At 51.0% G+C, this 15,971-nt stretch overlaps 6 protein-coding genes across 6 annotated transcripts; 4 read left to right on the forward strand and 2 right to left on the reverse strand.

Moving 5' to 3' along the window:
- Window positions 1-1,184: 1,184 nt before the first annotated feature.
- ASPVEDRAFT_84023 (putative Rho GTPase activator (Bem2)) lies at window positions 1,185-3,260 on the forward strand (the record flags this gene model as incomplete). The annotated part of the gene is made up of 4 exons (XM_040817486.1): window positions 1,185-1,710; window positions 1,771-2,416; window positions 2,469-2,563; window positions 2,626-3,260. The coding sequence occupies 4 exons, from the start codon at window positions 1,185-1,187 to the stop codon at window positions 3,258-3,260; spliced, it is 1,902 nt and encodes a 633-aa protein (XP_040668292.1).
- Window positions 3,261-4,106: 846 nt separating this feature from the next.
- ASPVEDRAFT_151159 (ribosome biogenesis protein RRS1) lies at window positions 4,107-4,984 on the reverse strand (the record flags this gene model as incomplete). Its single annotated transcript, XM_040808259.1, has 2 exons — window positions 4,107-4,852; window positions 4,929-4,984. The coding sequence occupies 2 exons, from the start codon at window positions 4,982-4,984 to the stop codon at window positions 4,252-4,254; spliced, it is 657 nt and encodes a 218-aa protein (XP_040668293.1). The 3' UTR covers window positions 4,107-4,251.
- Window positions 4,985-5,238: 254 nt separating this feature from the next.
- Window positions 5,239-7,167, forward strand: ASPVEDRAFT_42024 (mitochondrial 37S ribosomal protein mS29). Its single transcript, XM_040812486.1, has 2 exons — window positions 5,239-5,980; window positions 6,040-7,167. The coding sequence occupies exons 1-2, from the start codon at window positions 5,347-5,349 to the stop codon at window positions 6,906-6,908; spliced, it is 1,503 nt and encodes a 500-aa protein (XP_040668294.1). The 5' UTR covers window positions 5,239-5,346; the 3' UTR covers window positions 6,909-7,167.
- Window positions 7,168-7,716: 549 nt separating this feature from the next.
- ASPVEDRAFT_29107 (uncharacterized protein) lies at window positions 7,717-11,573 on the forward strand (the record flags this gene model as incomplete). Its single annotated transcript, XM_040810192.1, has 2 exons — window positions 7,717-8,019; window positions 8,073-11,573. 2 exons carry the CDS (start codon window positions 7,717-7,719, stop codon window positions 11,571-11,573), a joined length of 3,804 nt encoding a protein of 1,267 aa, XP_040668295.1.
- A 798-nt stretch (window positions 11,574-12,371) lies between these two features.
- ASPVEDRAFT_72365 (uncharacterized protein) lies at window positions 12,372-13,935 on the forward strand (the record flags this gene model as incomplete). Its single annotated transcript, XM_040816158.1, has 2 exons — window positions 12,372-12,806; window positions 12,898-13,935. The coding sequence occupies 2 exons, from the start codon at window positions 12,372-12,374 to the stop codon at window positions 13,933-13,935; spliced, it is 1,473 nt and encodes a 490-aa protein (XP_040668296.1).
- A 288-nt stretch (window positions 13,936-14,223) lies between these two features.
- On the reverse strand, window positions 14,224-15,545 carry ASPVEDRAFT_132935 (zinc-dependent alcohol dehydrogenase; the record flags this gene model as incomplete). Its single annotated transcript, XM_040806977.1, has 4 exons — window positions 14,224-14,996; window positions 15,064-15,220; window positions 15,278-15,326; window positions 15,421-15,545. 4 exons carry the CDS (start codon window positions 15,543-15,545, stop codon window positions 14,224-14,226), a joined length of 1,104 nt encoding a protein of 367 aa, XP_040668297.1.
- Window positions 15,546-15,971: the final 426 nt, after the last annotated feature.

Here is a 15,971-nt window from a genome sequence, read left to right on the forward strand (position 1 = left end):
GTTCCCCCTTAAAGGAACGGAGCCTTAGTCTGACACACAGCCGCGCTTGCATCGCGCTATCAAGGAATGCGTCGTCGCTACGACTCTTGGACACTTTCAGTACCGTGCGGGACTCACTCAACTCTCTCCTGTCCTCCGTCAAGAATAATTCCTCTCTAAGCGAGCCCGCGCCCACCTGTTTTTTCTTTCAATACCCTCGCTTTGTTGCTCTAATTCAGGTCCTTCATTGTCTTCGTTTTGTTTTCTTCCTACATTTTGTCTTTCTGCGAAATCACTAGCGCTGCCAATCTCCTTGCCACACTCCCTCCTGTCCCCGACCGCCCGCGAACTCTCCTCGTCGACAAGAAACTCCTACTTTGCCTAGACCTCGCCTGATAGCTGACTATCGACTGAGAAACGAGGACATTGTCAGAAGGGAAAGCAGTGTGAAAGAGAAAGGAAGAAATAGTTAGAGGCGTTCCAGGCCTTAGTATGAGGGGCGCGGTTTGGTATGTTGTCACCCCCATACCGTACCCTCCTGGCGGTACCCGTTCAGGTTTCAGACTTCCAGTCAAGCACGCATTGTGTTCTGAAACAATCTCTTCAAGTCTGGGGACTGGGTTTAATCTCGCTCCTGCAACATAAAAGAAGCCCACTGAGGGATGCGTCAGATCTTTGCCCACTTGGTTTCAGATCTCACTGTCCCGCTGTGCCTGGATTTCGTCACTGTCTGGCGGGAACCGAATCGATTGCTCTTAAGATGGTTAACTAATGTTGGTGTAATTGGCTGCAGATTCACTCGAACCGACACACCCAAAAGCGCTTTTATTCATTAGGAGTGCAGAAACCACTGGACAAGATTGGCAAGGCTGGTTCTGGTCCAATCTATTTGCGAGCTCTGACGATTGATTGATTGATCGATTGATTGCGCAAACCCCGGGCTTCTGCGCTCTGTTTGGAGTCCTGGAAATATTCAAAAATTAATATCGCAATTGAAGGAAAGTTCCAGGGCCTGGGAGCGTATGGTTAGCCTCTCTTTCTTCAAATATTGCCAATTCGCTTTCCCTTGCTCACTTCACGGCCTTTGTATAGGCTGACTGTACCCAACTTCTCCTTTGAAACGTCGATATCTTTATTCGCATTCAACATTTTTGTCTCATCCACTCCATCGCTGCCTTGATCCTCACATACCAACAATTACCAAAATGCCCTCAAGACATTCTGTGATCCCAAACTTGGATCTAAGTCCGTCCACCTTGGAGGCGGGGCCAAAGATCTCCTCTCCTCTGACACCGGGTGCTCAGAGTTCTGACGGTCTGAGTCCATTGACGCCGCACTCCCCAAAGTCCTCTTCCAGTTCGCCATTCTTCAAAGGAGCCACGATCCGCCCCGTCACACAAGACTCAAATCCGACCCCCAACAGCCCTTCCTTTCCTGCCTCTCCTACTACCATCTCCGCCGAACCACCGACGCCAGGCTTTACAGCTATACCCCCGTATCCGCCATCACCTAGGGAGACCCCTAAACATACACGTGACACCTCGCGTTCCTTCTTCTCAGGTCTCAAGGCACCGAAATACTCGCACAAGGCACAGAGGTCAGACAGCTCTGGGAACTCCGCGGAAAAGCCGAAAAGTCGCGGTAGTTCGAGGGATCGACGAGCACAGGTATCGTCCAAGCTTTATGAATCATCTCCCGATCTTCCGGGAGCTGTTGCTCAACGGGAAAATGGTGGGTACCAATTAAACATTGTTACCATGAAGTTGCCTGAAACTAACTCTTCTTGTTTAGATGGCAACCCTTCTGATGATAAGAACACTCAGGCGCAACCAACAGAGCTGAAGAAAACTGGTACTGAAGCGGAAGGATTCAATTCGCTCCGGAAGACAAAGCCGCGCTTTGCCAACCTTCTGACCCGCTCGCGGTCGATCAGGTTGGACGATTCATCTATGAACCGAGCGCCGAATCGGCGTCCATCTACCGGCCTCCTGAAGCTTGAAGAGAATTTCAAGCCAGATATGCAAGAATGTACAAAGGTTGCATCAAGGAGCACCACCAATGGTACGGTTCGGGGCTATAATGCCGAGCGACCTGCGGAGTACAGCAATGGCTCGATGGGCCGAAAGGGATCGATGGCACCCTCGGCTTCATTGAGTCAGGTTTCGGGTGCTTCAGCTGCCTTGTTCAACAACCTCAAGCAATCTTCTAGCGGGGCGGCTGATCGTTTAGGGAAAGCTGGGAAAGGCTTTTTCGGCAAGATCACCAGAAGTGGTAGCACGAACGAGCGCGAGCTGTTGGCAGATGACAATTACGTTTGTAACGTGATCAATCTGCCTTTGATCGAGCAGGCGCGGCGAACGCGCATCGCCAAGCGACTCGAAGATTGTAAGGATAAGACCGAGTTCTGGATGCCTGCACTGCCGTACCGGTGTATAGAGTAAGTCCACCAGAGTGCTTTGTAAAGGGTTTGTTTACTGACGTGAAATCAGTTACCTTAATTTTAAAGGTTGCGAAGAAGAAGGTCTTTATCGGGTACCAGGTAGTGGTAAAGAGGTGAAGCACTGGCAGAGACGCTTTGATACTGGTAAGCCCCCGGCCCATCGGGCCACTTTCCTATTCCGGCCAAATTCTCACCAATCCTCTTAGAGCTGGACGTAAGTCTTTTTGATGAACCAAACTTATATGACATCAACATCATTGGCTCCATGTTCAAGGCTTGGCTTCGTGAAATTCCCGACGAACTATTCCCCAAGGAGACACAAGCAATGATCGCAGAGAAGTGCGAGGGTGCCACGACCGCCCCGCAAATGCTAAAGGATGAGCTCTCAAAATTGCCTCCTTACCATTACTACCTTCTCTTTGCTATAACATGCCATCTGAATCTTCTTCACTCGTACGTTGACCAGAATAAAATGGACTACCGAAACCTTTGCATCTGTTTTCAGCCTTGCATGAAGATCGATGCTTTCTGCTTCAAACTTCTGGTTTGCGACTGGAAAAATTGCTGGCAGGGATGCTGGACAGAGAAGGAATATCTCAAGCGTGAGAAGGAAATGGATGAGAAAGAAAGTGCCGAGAAAGAAAAGCAAGCCCAAGAGCCCAGTGTCGATGAAAGGGCTGTCTCTTCCGGTAGCAGCACAAACAGCACTTATGAGGCACCTCCTCGCCCAGAAACACCGAAGAAAAACAAGAAAAAGCCTCAGAATATTGAAACATCTCATGCGAGGAGCATTTCTCAACTCCCGGAACTTGGACCACCTCTTTCTCCAATCCGGATATGAGTTGGTTTTGTTGAATATCCGTTGTCTGTGACAATTCGGGCATCCCACTGCGTATCACGCATCCTGATGGGGGTTGGCTATGTTTAAACCCAATAGGCTGGCCTATCTATCCTTTACCATTCTTCGATCCGGCGTGTAGGTCGCGCCGTTCAAGATCTTCGGCGGGAACCGTGGATCGAAACCATGGCTGAGATTGTATATTAACGTCTCTTTCGACCCTTTGCGATCTTTTTGCAGATGTTTTCGTCTCGATCTTGATCTTCTGTACTTTTGTTGACTTTTGCGTGCATCTCATTCTATATGACTTCTTTGTTCCTAATTCGTTCAGGGCACTGCATATCTGGCGCTGTTGGGAGTTGGTTATCGTTGGCCTGCTATTGCTTTTTTCTTATCTCCTTTTCTTCTGGCTGTAGAAATCGTTTCCCTCCGGTCTACTACTTTCCTTGGATGCTTTCTCCTTTTTAGAGTCGTCTTTTTGCCTGCCTGGCAGCGTTGGCTATCGCATATCGTTGCACATGCCACTTTTTTTTTTTTTCATTTCATGTATGTGTTTTGGAGCCTTCCGCAACCGGTCCTATCGTTGAATATTGGTGCCATGTTGTGGCATTTCATAGCATTAAATCTCACTAGTATATTGAACTCTGATCCTGCATTGCGCCTCGGTTCTTACAGCTATGTATGTAAGTTGTAGAATAAACCAGGAGAGTTTGAGTTTCCCGCTACCCGGCATCTGAAGAACTTAGAATGACCATTAGAAAATGCGATGCCACAAGGGAAGTGACCATAGGCCTGAGTATGGCGAAATTGTAGGAAAGGGTAATATTGCTTTTTCTAGCCCTAATATGAGGACAACCTATAACCTCAGAACCCACGATACCACTCCAGACGCCCAGATAAATCCAGCATACCAGATATCAGACAGAATCCCCAAGCAAGAGTTTTAACTTTGTGAAAAGAAAATTTCAATCATCCACCACAAGTCCACGACCACTTATCGTCCTCCAGATTTCTTTGCGTTCCGCTCATTCGATCTCATCTTCCTCTCATTCCGTCGTATCCTCTCCTTCCGCTCGGCACGGGACATACCACGAATCGAACTTCCCTGGGCCGCAGCGTCCTCTTCCTTCTTCCAGTCCTTCTCCTTCACCTCAACCAACCACTCATCATCAGCCTTATTCTTGCCCTTATACCCCCAGCGCGGCACCCACTCGCCCGATTCCTCATCGTAGACCAGCTTCTTCCGGCGCTCTTTATCCGCAAGCGCAGCACCAGGCTTGTTGTTGTACTTGCCGATGCCCTTCTTGCGCGCGAATAGTTCCCACTTGGTAGGCTGCTTGGGTGTTGGGAGCGGCTTGTGTCGGGGAAGAGTCGTTGAGGGTTGTGGGAGGGAAAGAAGGACACCCTGCTGCGAAGAGGTGATTTGGCAGGTTGTTAGGAGTTGGTTGAGGAGGCTCTGCACGCCATCTCGGGCGGTGGCTTTTAAGGATCCATTGAGGGGTTCGGAGCGCGGAAGTTCAAGCGGGTTAGGGTCATTTGCAAGAAGGTGGCCCAGATCAAATGTGTATGGGGTGGGCTTGGAGACGGTGATGGGCCTGTTGCGTTTGTAAGTAATTGAATGGGTGCATGTGGATTGGGAAGATTGATAGGATGAGTGAATTCTGGACTTACAGTCTCTCTGGCTTGGATTTGGAGGCCGATTTCGCCTCTGTCGCTGGGTTTGCCATCTCGAGTATAGAGATAGAATGGGTGCAGCGCAGCTGTTAAGAAATGGTTGGAAAAGAAAATCTTCGATATTCGAGAGTATTATCAAAGGCGGGAAAACAGAAAAAAAGTTCGGGGATAATTTCGGAGCGCCGCTTTTACTAGGTGGAGGAGCTTTGGACACACCGCCCCTTACAGCAGCAAGGACACTAACCCGTAGTAGGTAATTTGAGGATTGAGGAACAGCCAAAATTGTGCTCCGACTTTCCAGTTGTCTCTCCGGTCTTGCGGCGACAACCCCCGTCCAGCCTCCACTACCTCAACCGCATTTTCGCCGCCATTGCCTGTTGGAACACTGGCCATTGCGCCGGTGTATCACATCACAATGGTTTCTTCCTTTTGCCGGAGTTGCCTGACGCGGCTTCACCAGACACCTCGCGCCATTTTATCATCGCCGACCACCCTGCCCCGAGGACCGGCATTTCACACGTCCGCCATTAACTATGCCAATCCGTTAAAGAAGAAGGCGGGTGACCAATCTGGTCCCAAGTACCGTGAGGGACGGTCTGCCAAGATAAAGAAGAAGAAGCCCGTTGAGAAGACACGTCCTCCGGCCGTTGGGGAACGCAAAGCTGCCCGCAAACGCATTGTCCTCAGCAACCCAAATGCTCTTGAAATCGAAGGTATGCAGGAACTATCGGGGGAGACTATGGTGGATTCGCGTCTTCGCGGCACAGTTCTCGCCCTCCCGGTGCCGATGATTGATCAGTTGAGGGCTGTGCAGGCTTTCAAGCCTAACCAGGGCTGGTCAATTTTCCGCCGTCCCGGGACTGTTTTGAGACGGGAAACATTGGAGATGGGTAGAGCCTTTGAAAATATCTCCGGTGAGGGCGAGGGTAAGGGAGCTGTTGTTAAGAAGATTGTCACGGGGCCGAAAAAGACAGGGAAGAGTGTTCACTTGCTTCAGGCCATGGCTATGGGATTCACCAAGGATTGGGTTGTCATCACGGTTCCTGATGGTAAGCTTTTGCTCTTAGCCGTCAATATCCCGTTTCATGGTTACTGATATTGAAATTAGCTCGGGATCTGGTTGTTGGGATTACCGGCTATGCACCAATTTCCGACGAGAACCCCGACCTATATGTCCAGAACGAGGCAACGGCGTCACTTCTATCTCGCACTGTTACCGCCAACGAGAAGGTTCTTTCTAAACTGAATGTCTCTCAGCAACACCCTACCTTGCCTACTGTCAAGCCCGGCATGACGTTGGCGGACCTGGCCAAAGTCGGTGTTCAGGATCAAGCAAATGCGTGGCCTGTTTTCCAAGCGCTATGGAAAGAACTTACAGCAACATCCGCCACTTCGGGTCTCGAAAAGAACTTCTCACCCCGCCCCCCTATGTTAGTTACTGTTGACGGCCTCGGTCACTGGATGCAAAAATCTGCGTACCGCAGCGCCAAATTCGAGCTTATTCACGCCCACGACCTTGTTTTTGTGCGACACTTCCTTGACTTGCTAAAGCCCGGGAAAGGAACATCTACCCTTCCCAATGGTGGAGCTATCCTCTACTCTACCTCAACGTCCAACAACCCGTCTATTCACGGTTTCGACGTTGCGGTGAAGCAAGTTGCAGCTCGCCACGCTGGCGTGGACCCCTCTTCCCCAGAGTTCCCACTTCCCAACGCCTACAGTTACCCGGATCCGCGCATCCTCGAGGCCTTCAACTTCCCGAAACCTACAGTTGCCAAGGAAGGCATGCTGAGTGTCCAGGAGCTCGGCGGGTTGACCAGAGATGAGGCTCGCGGTTTCCTGGAATACTTCGCGCGTAGCGGTCTTCTGAGGGAGACAGTCAGCGACGAATGGGCTAGTGAGAAGTGGACGCTCGCTGGTGGCGGTGTTATTGGTGAGCTTGAGAAGCTGGGTAGACGGGTGAGGGTGGCTTCATAGATGATGTTTCCTCTATAGAGCATGGGAATTTGGTGCTGATTCTGTGTACTACTCTCCATCTTCGTCCTTTTGGACCTTGGCCTGTTCTCTATGGTATACCGTGAGAGAAACCGGTGGATTTACCTGTACTTTACTATTTGATTTTTGAGTGTATGTTTTGTATGCATATAATGAAAGTGGGTCTTGTATTCTTTCAACACTTGGTCTGGGTTATACTGTCGCCTTCCAATTGTACCATTGTAGCCTAATATATCCACCTGGAGATTATTCTAGACCCATGCAGGTCATCGGGTTGGGCATAAGCGAACCCCATGTGACGCTTGGCCATCAGTATGCATACGGGTCATGCGATGCGTCTCTTGACAACAGAAACAAAAGTAACGCAGGTTGGGGAATATAACAGCCTGAGATGCAAATACTATCAAATGTTTTCAGGAGGCAGAGGAGTGAAAAATAGTAGAGGCTTGATGTGGAGTGATGTACAAACAGTTACTTGACAGAGCGTAGCTCAGCTGCCTTAAAGCCTTGTGCTCAGCCATCATCTTCATCCACTTTTGGCCACAGCCTCTCCTTTTGCGACCTCCTTTTCTTTCACCTCCCTCAAAGGCGCCTCGAGCCGTATGGAGGGGTTGTGTTTCACAGCTAACGGCCCATTTATCGTCCAAGCGACGCTTTCCGACTCTAGACAGCCGTTTCTATCACTGAATCCTTCGATCGATCCTTTCCCCGCACTGCGTCAACAAACGAACACCTAACCGCCCTCTTGCGATAGCGCTTCCTGCGCTCCAGCAGAGCTCATTTCGAGACGATGTCCGGCTCACATCAATATTCGAATGCTAACCGGCCACCGACTTCTGCGCCCCCTGCCCCAGAATGGCGAGTTCCGGCTGCACCCCCGAGGCCATCGCACGCAGGCGTTGCGAGTCCCCCACCACCACCGCCTCCATCCTATAACCCAAGCGCTCACGGTCCTAGCCATGGAACGTCTCCAGGGTATTCCGGCGCAAATGCGTCGCCAGTGTCTGGTTTTCCTGGTGTCAACACAGCAACCTGGGGTGTGAATTACAATAGGCAGAATCATCTGCAGACTCCTCCCCCTCCTCCGTTACCAGTGAGTCTTGATTTCGCCTAAAATATTATTATTTCCATACTAACAAACTTTAGCCTCGAACTTCAAGCGCTTCTGGACAACAGTCTGCTCATTCCCCGATAACGAGCTCCGCATCCTACCAGCCTTCAATAGCTGCCCCGAGCTATGGGGGCCAAGTATCGCATGGGGACTATTATCAGCAGTGGACATCGAACTCTCCCTATATTCCCCAGCAACCTCCTACCTCGTTGCCCCCTCCTCCTCCTCCCCCTCCACCGCCGCCTCCCCCGCCAGCCGTCGATGCGTCCGCTTATCAGAATACTGCACCCCCATTGTCTACGGCACCACAGGCTCAGCAGGCGTGGAATCAACCGTCAGCGGCCTCCTATCCGAACGCACCACCGAGTCAGTATTATCCTACAAGTACTGGTACTGGCCAACAAAGTCCTTCTCCGGCGCCTCCAATCGTGCCTCAGGGCCAATACCAACCTGCCGTCCCTAACCAATCGAGCCCCCCGCCCTCAGTCCCTCCAGCACCTAGCTTCTACCAAAAGCTCAATGCCATTGCCCAACCGGCTGGTCCACCTCCTCCAGGAGCCACTATGTCACAGTCCCCGTCCTCTGCCAATTTACCAGCACCTCCACCACCTGTACCCCCGAAAGCTAGTCCTTTGATGATACCAACGGGAGCTTCCGCATTGGGCGGTGGAGGGCCATCTGATTGGGAGCATCTATCTCCGGTTGTAGGTGACATTGATGATACATCTTCCTTCAAGCCAAGGAAAGACCCCCCAAGCCATGGATTGACTCCGAGCAAAGAGGCTGGAGACACGTCCATGACTCCCAACAGCCACTCTCCAGCTCCGTCATTTTCGAACCCGGAATATATTCCATCAAAGTCTGCGGAAACATCTCAGTATCATTCGACGCACTCACCTGTCAGTCCAAGTTCTCGAGAGGATTATCAACCCCCCTCTCACCCTGTTAGGATGGACAGCACTGGGTCAGATTATTCCTCAGTATCGGCTGTTGCGAATTCGGAAAACATTGACGGCGTTATTGAGGCATGGAGTAACCCTGTTTCCACCGATAATCAGCTATCGACAATACACCCTAGTTCGAGAATCGAACCAGAACGGACTTCGCCACACCTCACCCCAAGTCCCATTCAAACCACTCCAGCGATACAGCCGGAACCTCTAGCATCTGGTAAGGAAACGCCAACTAACCCAACAAGCAGCGCCAAGGAGACTATCAGTGAGCCTGCGCAAAAGTCGGAATCTCCTCGACCACCATCTAGGCAAGTAGATCGCTATGAGGATCTTGATTCATGGTCGCAATCCTCTCTTGAACGCTATGTTGCAATGCTGCGAAAGGAAGCCGTGGCGGACTCGACTGAAGAGCGTTTTAAGATATTCACAGCCTTCATGTCTAAGGAGACAAAACTTCGTGAGATCCTTTACAATATCGAGCATGATAGTGAGGCTGCTACGAATACTCAGCAACCGATTATTGCGCAAACAAAGGAGTCCGAAGAAAGCAAACCTGCCGAGGAGAACAAGCCGCTCGAAGAGAATAAGCCGAAACCTACGCCAGATGAATCCGGGTTGATACCAGTGGAGTCTGAGGAGGGATATTTTGGACCAGCCAACGACCCAGACAATGTGGAAGACGGTAGTTATAGTCCTGGTGGACGCCCAATACTTCCGCGGCTTCATACCCCTCAGCCAGCAGCGATTCATAGGTCAGCATCGAATCCAGGAGGTCATAAGTATAGCGCGAGTCACGCTCTCGCAGGAAATACGCCGCGTGCTACATCAGTACCACCTACCATGATAAACGAGGATCCTAAGATGGCCTATTCTCCTCTCACGACCAATCCTCCGCAGCGGATTTACACACCGTTCCGGTATGCCGAGGGACCTCAAAGAGGCTCCGACAAGCTATCGTTCGACCGTCCGGCATATCAAGCCTATTCTGCTCTGCGACAGGCGTCTGCAGAAAGTGGGCGTGTTATGGCGGACGCACCAGCGCAAACACCTTCTGAAGGCAACAGGGAAAGGTCTAACACTGCATCGTCTATCCAACACGAACACGATGAGACTTTTGTCGGCTTAATCAGAGAAAAAAGTGTCAACTATCGGAATAGGCCTCCACAGACTTCAACGCCGCCACCATTACCGGCGTCTCTCCGACAAGGCAAGCAATCTGGGCCGGTTGAAGATTTACGCACAGTAACTTCAACGCCTATCACTAAGCAGTCTGAAAGTCTGTGGCATACTACGGTCAGGAAAGACTTGGAAAAGTTTCCTAACGATTTCAGCTTCGTGCGCGAGACGTTTAAACCATGGGAAGCGACGAGCAAGGGTCGCTGGGAGAATCTAGATAAAGAACGCATCAAACGCCAAGAGGAGTCCGAAAGCCATGTTGATGCGCTGTTCAATGGAAAGGAAATCGGTTATGCAGATATCAACATTCTGGAAGAAGAATTCCGCCAAACGGAAGCACGCAATCAACTTGAGGAGGAGCGAGAGGAGCTCGAACATTTTATTACGAATGTGTTTAATGTAGTGGACCAGCGGCTAGAGGAGGAGATATCCGTTCTTCAAGTCCATTATGACTCCGCGCTGAGCCACCTTGACCGTGAGAACACCAACAAGGAAGAGGCCGCGGACAAACACAGTACATCGCACACCATGAAAATTGTGAACGAGATCCACACTAGGCTCGAGATGAGGCACCACAAGCGTTTAGAAATTGCCTTGGACCGTGAGCGTCGACGAAAGAAAGCCGAAAGACGACCTCTTGTTTTCATGGGTGACTCTGCGGCATTGAAGAAACTGGACCATGACTTTGACCAGATGGAGAAACAGAATATCCTGGAAGCTGCAAGGGGCCGCGATGACCGTGTAAACAAGCTCATGGACCTGTTTGACGATGCTATTATGCGAGGATTAGGCGAAAACCAGAGTGTCCTTGACGAGCTCCTAGCTAAAGTGACACGGGTGGACGAAGCCGCAATCCGCTCGTCTGGGCTACCAGACACGGAGATTGAGCAAGTGCTCAAATCGGTGCACAGTCTGGTCGAGTACCTGCAAAAAGACTCAGAGTCTATTCTCCACAGTTTCGGCGAGGCCGATTCAGCCCTCAACAACGCAGACTACAACGTCTCCGTCGCTGAAGCCCGCTACTCTAACGCAGAACCCGGGGTATTCCGTCAGCTCGAAGCAGAGAAGAAAAAGGAGGACACCAAGATCCAAGAAAACCTTCGAACCAAGCTGCGGAGTGTCCGTGTCGGCCCTGCCAAGATCACGGCTAGCATCAACGACGCTCTGCGGACTATAGGCAAAACGCCTTTCCCAGACCAACCGATCCCCTCGGACGTCATTCCGGCCAGTCAGCTTTACGACGTATCGCTGCCCAACCCCGTACGACCTGCTAGTACGATGCCAATAGCAGCGAGGAAAATGGAAAGTGACCCTGAACATCGAGAGCGATTGCGCAGGGCGTTGGAGGACGCGAAAAAACGGAATGCGGCAAGGCAGCGCTCGTCGTCTACGGTTTCGAAGGAGTAAAATGTTTGGTTTTTTACATGCGGCTCTATATATTACGACTCACGAATTTCTTATACTTTGAATACCCTTTACCTTTGGCGATGCGCTTGATTTTGTTCCTGTCTCTTCTGTGTTTCGGTATAGATAGATGGGTTAGGGCTTTAGGCTATAGTAGTCGAGACTGATAATTAATACGAGTATTCTTCCAAGTAATCTATAAAATCAAAGACACTAGAATCCATGACTCGTTTACGAGTGAAAGCTACTGCTCTTCCTGAGGAGGTCGGAGTTTTGGTCCATCCCGACGCCGCCTGTGCCACAGCCAGACCGACTGAAGAGGAAACAGCCTCGAGTACGCCCTGCTGCGGCGTCGACCTTCTTGTCTATCACCGTTCCCAACCATTTTCTCTCTCCGTTTATCTAGCCGTTCCTCGTCTTTCTTTGGATCCACTCCACTCTTTCTGCCGTCATGCGGCACTGCCAAACTAGGTCCAAACACAGGGGGAAAACGAGATACCGCAGTCGCAAACACCCACGAGAAGGAACCGTGCCCCTCTCAGCTCAATTGTCCTATTCAGCTCTCTATGGACACCAGGTGCAGAAACAAAGAAAAATACGGTGAGGGTTATTGAGGATGAACACGCAACGCAGACAGATCAGACCCATTTACATCAGAGGCAGACCCGCACCATGGCCGTGATTTCTGGTCCGGAAAAGCCACCGAAAATCGTTCCAAACAGTGACCTGATTCCAAGCAAATTTTAATTATTCCAATCCCTTATCTTCTACTCAACAGCTACTTACCACTGGCGGGACTCAATGTCCGCGCCTGCGCGCCAGTTTCAGGGTCTTTCGATTCGTGGCTCTGCGGAGACAGAGACAGCTTCGAGACCTACACCAGGCGGAGCACAGGGAGGGGCAACAACAACAATGGGAAGAGGAAAGATCATAGATACGGCTGCCATTGAGGCTCCCTCGGGACTCGTCTACGATCTTGACAATTCCGCATTCGACGTTGAAATGAAGTCGAGGGCGCTCCTGGGCTTGACGACGGACTTTGACGTTTTATTCTGTGGGCTTGAGGGTTCGGGGTATGAGTTTGTTTTTGCAGAACGTGTACGGGTTCGGATTGAGCTTCAGACTCACCTCGACGGAGAGAAGCACATGGCTGGTATGAACGATGCCGGGAACAGATATACGTGTACCTGTGCCGTGTTTCGGTCGAGGGCTGATGTGGCTTGTCAACATATTTTCGTGAGTCTCCTCCAAGTTCTTCTTCAAGAGCCAACTCCGTCAAGGCATGGCTTGCTGTTTGGAGGCCTTGCTAATATGAGTAAATATGTAGTGGCTTCTCGATCAGCTCCGGGGTCAATTTATCTCCGCCTCTCCTCCTTCCCCAGTTCTACTCACCAGCGACGGACACGCTCAGGGGTTTTCACGGATCGAACAGCTTCTCTCCAAAGATACAATAACGATGACACTACAAGATCTTGCGGAGGAACTCAACTGGTCATATTTCCGTTCCGTGGGGAAAGAAGGTGGTATGAGTCGGACGCAGAGGGTACGGGACATTCTGTCCGCGTTTAGCACCGACGTCCTCCCCGACAGGTTCCGGATAGATTTGGCAGAGCCCGAAGATGAGAATGGCCGTGTTCTGCAAGTAAGGACACCGGAACAGTGCGTCGTGCAGGGAGACTTCGAAGCGACGCTCTTCCGCCTCGCCGTGCATGATGATAACGTGTTCACGAGTCTCTGCAAGGCCATGCCCCCGGGTGCCTGCGCAGCGATATACTTTGACAAAGCGCGTGAGGGGTTAAGGGGTGCGCTTTTTAGATTTGACAAATACTGTCAGACACTCGGGCAATCCAAGAACGACGAAGGCGATCCTTCAGCATGTTTGGGTACTATTTTTGAAACCCTACAGACAGACGCCCTCAATATCCACAAAAATATTCACGCCCGAGCACCACACGGCCTCCAAGGTGCTGCCAAAGCTCTTACCTACCTCTTAGAAGAAATAACCACCCGCAACAAAGATCCCCTTGCTGATAACCAATACGGCCGGACTGCGTTTTCAGGCGAGGACGAAGACTCGCGGAACCTGTACCACCAGCTCGTCGGGAAGACGGACAACGACAACAACGCAGGCGATTACTTCGTCCTTAATGCTTTGGAAGATCTAGCCGGTGAGGACTTATACCCATTCAAAGAGAGACTGGAGGCGGTTCTACATAGGGTTGAGGTCAACCGAGCGCCAAAAGGTTTCATATTGAAGCTAGCTGGGATCGTTCGTGCTGCAAAGATGGGCATTACTAGGAAACGCGCTACTAGGGCTGGGGACGGAGAGAGGGATGGTGAGAGGGGTCGGAAGAGGATGAGATGATATGATATGATATGATATGATACGATATGATGACTCTGTCTTGTCTATTGCTCTGGTTATACTTGCTATGCCTCGAGGGCGGCAGTTGTCGTTTTGAAGTATACCTATATTCGCGTCCGGCTTTTGTTCGCATTTCTCTATGCTGATACCCTGCCTACGAATAGCTATTATTGTTATTTATCTTCTTTCTACTATATACCTGATATACGGTAAACAGTTGGTCAGGATTCATATGGGTAACATTTAAATAATAAACATAAGGGCATTAAAAATTGTTAAATACACCGACTACGAAAGATCAAGAACCACACGACCCTGCAACTTCCCTTCATGCATCTCCTTGAAAATATCCGTCAAGGCCTCCATCTTCTCCGTGCGGAAATGCGCCTTAATTACCCCGCGCGACGCAAACTCCATCGTCTCAATCGCCTCCGCCCGGTTGCCCACTGCCGAACCTGTGATCTTGAGATGCTTCCCAACAAACAAGCCAGGGTAAGCCGTAGCCACAGCCTGGAGTTCGTTCTCGGGCACACCAACGCAGACAACCGTCCCGTTGTACCGGAGGAAGAGCAGACTCTGGGCGTATGCGATGTTAGAAGCCGTGCAGACGATAACGGCGTGAGCTCCTAGACCTTTGGTCGTAAGGGACTTGATGTGTTCGGAGATGCCCTCGAATTTGTCGTCCTTGGGGAACTTGGTGATATCGACAAAGTGCTCGGCGCCCGAGGATTTAACCAGCTCTTCCTTGCTGCCGTGGTCGACGCCGATAACGCGCAGACCCATGCCCCTGCTTGCGATTTGGACCGCTAGGTGACCTAGACCGCCACCTGCTCCGGAGATCACGACCCATTGGCCCGGTTGGGCCTTGCTGCGCTTGAGGGCGGCGTAAACGGTCACACCGGCGCAGAGGAGGGGTGCGGCTTCCTCTGAGGAGAGGTCTTCGGGGATTGGGGTGACGTATTGCGCTGGTCCAAGGACGTATTGCTGGAATGTGCCTGGGGTGTAGTATCCGGAGACCTTTGAGTTGAAACAGAGGCCGTCGTAGCCATCCTGACAGGGGGCTTTTGGCCGGGAGTGTTAGTGAAAGCTCATAAGCCAATACTATAGGTTTCACGGGGCGTTTCTTACCGCAATGACCGCAGGCGCTGGAAATCCACTTTACTCCGACTCTGTCTCCAACCTTCAGTCCTGATGCATCGGCGCGGGAACCGAGCTTAACCACTTTTCCAACACCTTCGTGGCCACCGACCTGTCCGGGCTGAGTAGGGAATGGTAGAATTTTCCACTGCAGGTATTCGATTAGAATGCGAATGAGGGCATGGGAGCTTGCAGGGCTACATACCGTGTTGGTCATAATACCAAGATCGGAGTGACACACGCCAGAGTGAGTGCTACACACAAAATATTAGAATTAGCTTGGATCACTTCGAGATCAACACCCAAGTGTCGAGATTATCAAGGAGCTTCTCGGGAGGTTTCACGCACAGATTGATCAAGACTTCATTATCACCAGGCTCAGGGACATCCAACTCGACGATCTTAGTAGAGACGGAGCCGGGGCTGTCATAGATGGCAGCCTTCTGCTTCTTGGGGATATCTGGAGCCGCCATATCGGTCAAGACCAGAGTCTCTTCGTCGTTTTGTGATGAGGGGTAGTAAAGAGGCGGTTGATTTCAAGAAGAGTAGTATGTTAAAAAGGCAAAGAACCAAAAAACTCCGAAGCGACGGTTCCCACCCCTCTTTATGTATCCAGGACGGTGCGACGCCAAGTCAATTATTTGACAATAGCTGGCCATTGACGTTTGATCTCCCACCCAACTCGGAGCTCTGGACGCGAATATGGGATGAGGGGAATCTGATCTCCGCCCCAGGAGGGGAAGGTGGCCTTACCAAGGGAAACAGTGGAGCAACCAGCGCATTCAGCTTGCCGAGTTTCAGCGTAACTACGTCTGTGACGCAGATAGTTCAGGGCACCCACCACTTACGCGCGACCCAATAAGCTCATGCGACGCGCAGAATGAGGGGTGTTTGCAGCC

The sequence above is a fragment of the Aspergillus versicolor genome (assembly GCF_001890125.1).
Source record: "Aspergillus versicolor CBS 583.65 unplaced genomic scaffold ASPVEscaffold_5, whole genome shotgun sequence".
Taxonomy (NCBI): Eukaryota; Fungi; Ascomycota; class Eurotiomycetes; order Eurotiales; family Aspergillaceae; genus Aspergillus; species Aspergillus versicolor.

Excerpts from the sequence above, each read along its gene's own strand:
- ASPVEDRAFT_42024 (XM_040812486.1), top strand. The coding sequence starts at position 5,347 with ATGGTTTCTTCCTTTTGCCGGAGTTGCCTGACGCGGCTTCACCAGACA. Across the intron at positions 5,981-6,039 it reads TGTCATCACGGTTCCTGATG|CTCGGGATCTGGTTGTTGGG; the intron begins GTAAGCTTTTGC and ends TATTGAAATTAG.